Source organism: Sinocyclocheilus grahami, unplaced genomic scaffold (assembly GCF_001515645.1).
Source record: "Sinocyclocheilus grahami isolate Dianchi unplaced genomic scaffold, SAMN03320097.WGS_v1.1 scaffold22.1, whole genome shotgun sequence".
NCBI lineage: Eukaryota > Metazoa > Chordata > Actinopteri > Cypriniformes > Cyprinidae > Sinocyclocheilus > Sinocyclocheilus grahami.
The window spans coordinates 2,329,157-2,333,367 of NW_015505201.1; the positions used below are offsets into that span (position 1 = coordinate 2,329,157).

The 4,211-nt window shown below is 39.0% G+C and overlaps 1 protein-coding gene across 1 annotated transcript in view; it reads left to right on the top strand.

Annotated features, from left to right (window-relative positions):
- Nucleotides 1-2,075: 2,075 nt before the first annotated feature.
- Nucleotides 2,076-4,211, top strand: part of LOC107559873 (SH3 and multiple ankyrin repeat domains protein 3-like) — a 161,241-nt gene continuing 159,105 nt past the window's right edge. The window contains exon 1 of the mRNA XM_016243895.1: nucleotides 2,076-2,209. Within this exon, the coding sequence (XP_016099381.1) occupies nucleotides 2,120-2,209 (90 nt within the window). The 5' untranslated portion in view covers nucleotides 2,076-2,119. The remainder of the gene's footprint in view (nucleotides 2,210-4,211) is intronic.

Below are 4,211 nucleotides of genomic sequence, written 5' to 3' on the forward strand. Positions count from 1 at the left end.
GAGAGAGAGAGAGAGAGAGAGAGAGAGTGAGTGTGTGTGTGAGAGAGAGAGTGTGTGTGTGTGTGTGTGTGTGTGTGTGTGTGTGTGAAAGAGAGAGAGAGAGAGAGCAAAGCAGACTGCAGCAATTGCCTGACCCTGTATGAGTTCATTATGCTGGTATAAATTGTTTCACTGCAGTGGTTTAGACTAGTGTGTCTGTGCAGTACATGCATGATTATTAAATATAGGAAGAGTTCATTTGCAAAAACCGATAAACGGCACTTTTAAAAAAAGAGCTGATTGCTGTGCATTATACACAACACGTTTTGTCAAAAAAGCCGGTTTTGTCCATTTTCAAGGCATCGCAAGTTCACGTTTTACTGCGGAAGCCGACAAGCGCCCTTGTTGTTTTTGAACAGAAGCCGATAAGTCCATTTTAGCGAATCAGCGCGCTGTATTCAGGTCAGGTGACAAGACTACTTTCACTTTGAAAAGACGTGCTAGCTGAGAGGAGTTTCATCAAAGCTGACATACTTTCAATGAACTTTAATTTAGTAAATGACCTGTATCTGTTTAAGTTATTATTACTTAATCAAAATAACCCAACTGCAGTTTGATTGATATTACTTGGAATGCGCAATAAAAAAACGTGATTTCTGAAAAAAAAAAAAAAATGGAGTTATCGGTTTTTGCAAATTAACTCTTCATATCATAAGAAAATATCAATTAGTGAGGTTAACTAGTTACTTATCCTTTCTTCATTCCTTCTTTACTACTTTCTCTGAAAAGCTGCATATTTCCTTCCTTCTGTCTTTCTTTCATTCCTTCCTTCCTTCTGTGCTTGCTTCCTTCTCAGAAAAGCTGCATCTTTAAATTCTTCCTTCCTTCTTAGGAAAACTTCAAATTCCTTTCTTTCTTCCTTCCTTTCCCGTCCTTTCTTTCTTGCTTCATACCTTCCTTCCTTCTAAGAAACGCTTTTTCTTTCTTTCTTTCTTTCTTTCTTTCTTTCTTTCTTTCTTTCTTTCTTTCTTTCTTTCTGCCTTGTTTCTTTCCTTTCTTAAAGGTGTCTTTAAATTTCCTTCCTTCCTTCGTCCCATTCTAAAGCACTGCTGCTTGAGCCATACACATTAAGATGGACCTTTCAGCTCTTGCGTTGTTTCTCACACTGTTTTTAGTGTCCCACTACAGCAATGGTTCTTAACCAGGGGTCCTGGACCCACTAAGGGGCCTCAGCAAACTTCCAAGAGGACTGCAGGATGGTTTAATATATTTCAAATTAACATTATTAATATTATTAATACAGTTCACATTAATTATTAATATTATTTAAAAGATATATTGTTAAGGAATTAAAACAATCTAATTTAAGGTGCTAAAAAATACACTGCACCAACTTTCAAAAATGCATCTCAGAATTTATACTGAAAAAAATATATTATTCATTGACGTAGTGCATATCCATCAGGCGCTCAGGTGCTTTCTCTAGTATATAGACACCCTGGCCGATATATCGTTGTATCACTACTGTTTCCAAGCAGTCTGAATACAAAATCATTTAATCAACCAATCACACGTCCCTCCTCAGACATCAAAGAGAGAGAGAGAAAAGCATTACCACTCTGGTTTTCGGCTGGCCAATCACGTTAATCTGGAGGCGGAGCTTCATGTAGTCGCAGTCGTATCTGTTCTGGTCAATGAGCATGCTGCAGTCGACTGCATAGTGTGTGTGTGTTGTCAGAACGTGGATCTGTTTCATCACTGCTCTCTATGGGACACACACCGTCAGCGCGAACGAATGAGTGTGAATGAATAAACGTGAGCTTTTTCCTTACTGGCTCAACCCCAAATGGTCTCCCCCTCCCCTCCTCAAAACTACCACCACTTCTCTCACTTCTCTCCCCCTCTTCCTCCTTTTCTCCTCCCTCTCTCCCTCCCGCTCCCTCCCCGTCACCGCATCCAGCAAAATCAGTCCTTCATCACACTGCGTGTGTGTGCGAGTGCGAGAGAGAGAGAGTGTGAGCGAGCAGCACTCCGGCGAGACGTGAGTGTGTGGAGAGAGAGTGAGAGAGAGGGGACGAGGAGGAGAAGACAGGGCGATAGGTGAGAGGGCACGTGGCGGATGAGTGTGTGATGAGAGGAGATGGGGGGAGCGCTCGGACGGAGAGATGGCAGAGAGCGGAGGAACAGGAAGCTGCGCAAGGATGCCAAAAAGTCAAAAATCAACAGTAAGGTATCCCGTTCTCTCTCTGACACTTTTCTATGTGTCTGTCTCTCCTCGTCTGTCTTGTTTAGATTGTGTAAGAGTGTGTGTGTGTGTGTGTGTTTGTTGCATTGCATTCCATCAGTGTGTGTATGAGGATTTATAGCAGAGTAACTTCCCTTTGAATGTGTTCAGAGAGACAGAACTGGCCCCAGGCTCAACAATAAGCATTTTCTTCTGCTGTCATTGTTCATTTAATGGTCAAATTTTGTTTCCAAAATGCTGTGATGCAACTCTGGGACAGGTGTAAATTCATACACACAGTTTTGCTTGCATACTGTGTGAAATGTAACGGTTTGCTCATCATCTTGATTTCATCCTTGCAATTTTGACACATCCTATTCTGTGCAATTAATTGAGATAATGTTACCTAATCCAATCCTTTCTTTTTTCCATTTAGATATATTTGCTCCAGCATTGTAACCAATTTAGCTGTGCATTAACCAGCGAGAATCTCCACAAGAACCTTACAAATCAACACAATTTGCTAAAACAATTTGACCATTTAACATACAGTTGGTTCAAATTAAGGATGTACAATATATCTGTACCATATTGGTTAGTATAATATATAATTTTTTTTTGGTATATCAGCCAATATTGGATGTTTAATAGTGCATGCTTATTATTTCTATTTTTACATTTGGATTTATCTGTGTCGTTCTATAATACTCAGTTTTTCTGTAAAAATATTTTATTTAAAATATTTTATTAATTAAATTTTTTTTTTTTATTATAATATTTTAACAACACTTAAATGTAATCTTTAGCAAAACTCAAAATAAATATCCAATTTTTTTGTACATTCAGTGTTGAGATGCTTAAATTTACTTATAGCATCTGTGATATATTTTAGTTTTTTGTATTTTATTTATATTTATTTAGACAAAATGCATTTTTAAATATTTAGTATTTATCATTATACTATAATACAGTATATTGCTATTTATCATCAACCATAACATGAAAATAATTACCAGCTTGCTGTCTTTATGTAAAATATGTTTTATTTCAGGTTCATTTCAATTACATTTTTAACAGTTTTTGATTTAGTTAGCATTAACTACACTGCAGCTTATTGTATTGGCCGGAATGTTAATATCGGTGCATCCTTAGTTCAAATATATCTGGTTGCAAATCCAAACGTTTGCATAATGTAAAAACCATGATGTATATGATCAATGGACACAGGATAGGGCAAGCTTTGTCAACAGGCTTGAAACTCCCTCACACTGAGTTCAGGCCATCAGACCATTCTTAGACGGAGACAAAGCCTTTCACTCCCAAACACTCTTTTATCAGCATGTGTTCAGTGTTGCATAAAATGTCAAGACAGCAGTGGAGCTGGAGTGTAACTGCGTGTGAGTGCTTAAGGACGATTCAAGCGTTGAAGTTTACAGCATCAAGCATTTCCAGTGTATTTCCTCATTTTCTGCTGTTTTCGTTCTTGCTTGCTCGTCCTTTGAATGCCATGCCCGGAATTCTGATTGCGTGTGGTACCTTTGACAGCGTGCTGATCCGCGGTCTTGACGAAGATGTCACAGGCTGTGATGCGTAATCTCTTGATCCTGTGAAGTGACTGATGGGAGATTTAACGAGGCCTCAGAGTGGCAGCTGCTTGCGCGATGGCACGATCAGACAGAGTGTGGAGGTGTAGTCAGTCAGAGATGACAGATTTGGGAAAACAGTACTGGAATGTTTGGGAGACTCTTTCCTTTAGGGACTTGTGAGAGCGCATGAGGTGAACGAGGCTTCTTCCCACTCTTTTTATACTGATGATTCCATACAGTACAGATCACCTTTACTCCTCATATTAGCTTGGGTCTTGGGTGACTGGATCACAATATTGACCACAAAAAGGCAGGTATATGTGCACCTTAGATATGTATATTGTTCAAAAGTTCGGGGTCTGGAAGGTTTTTTGATGTTTTTGAAAGGGGAAGTCGTGGCCTAATGGTTAGAGAGTCGGACT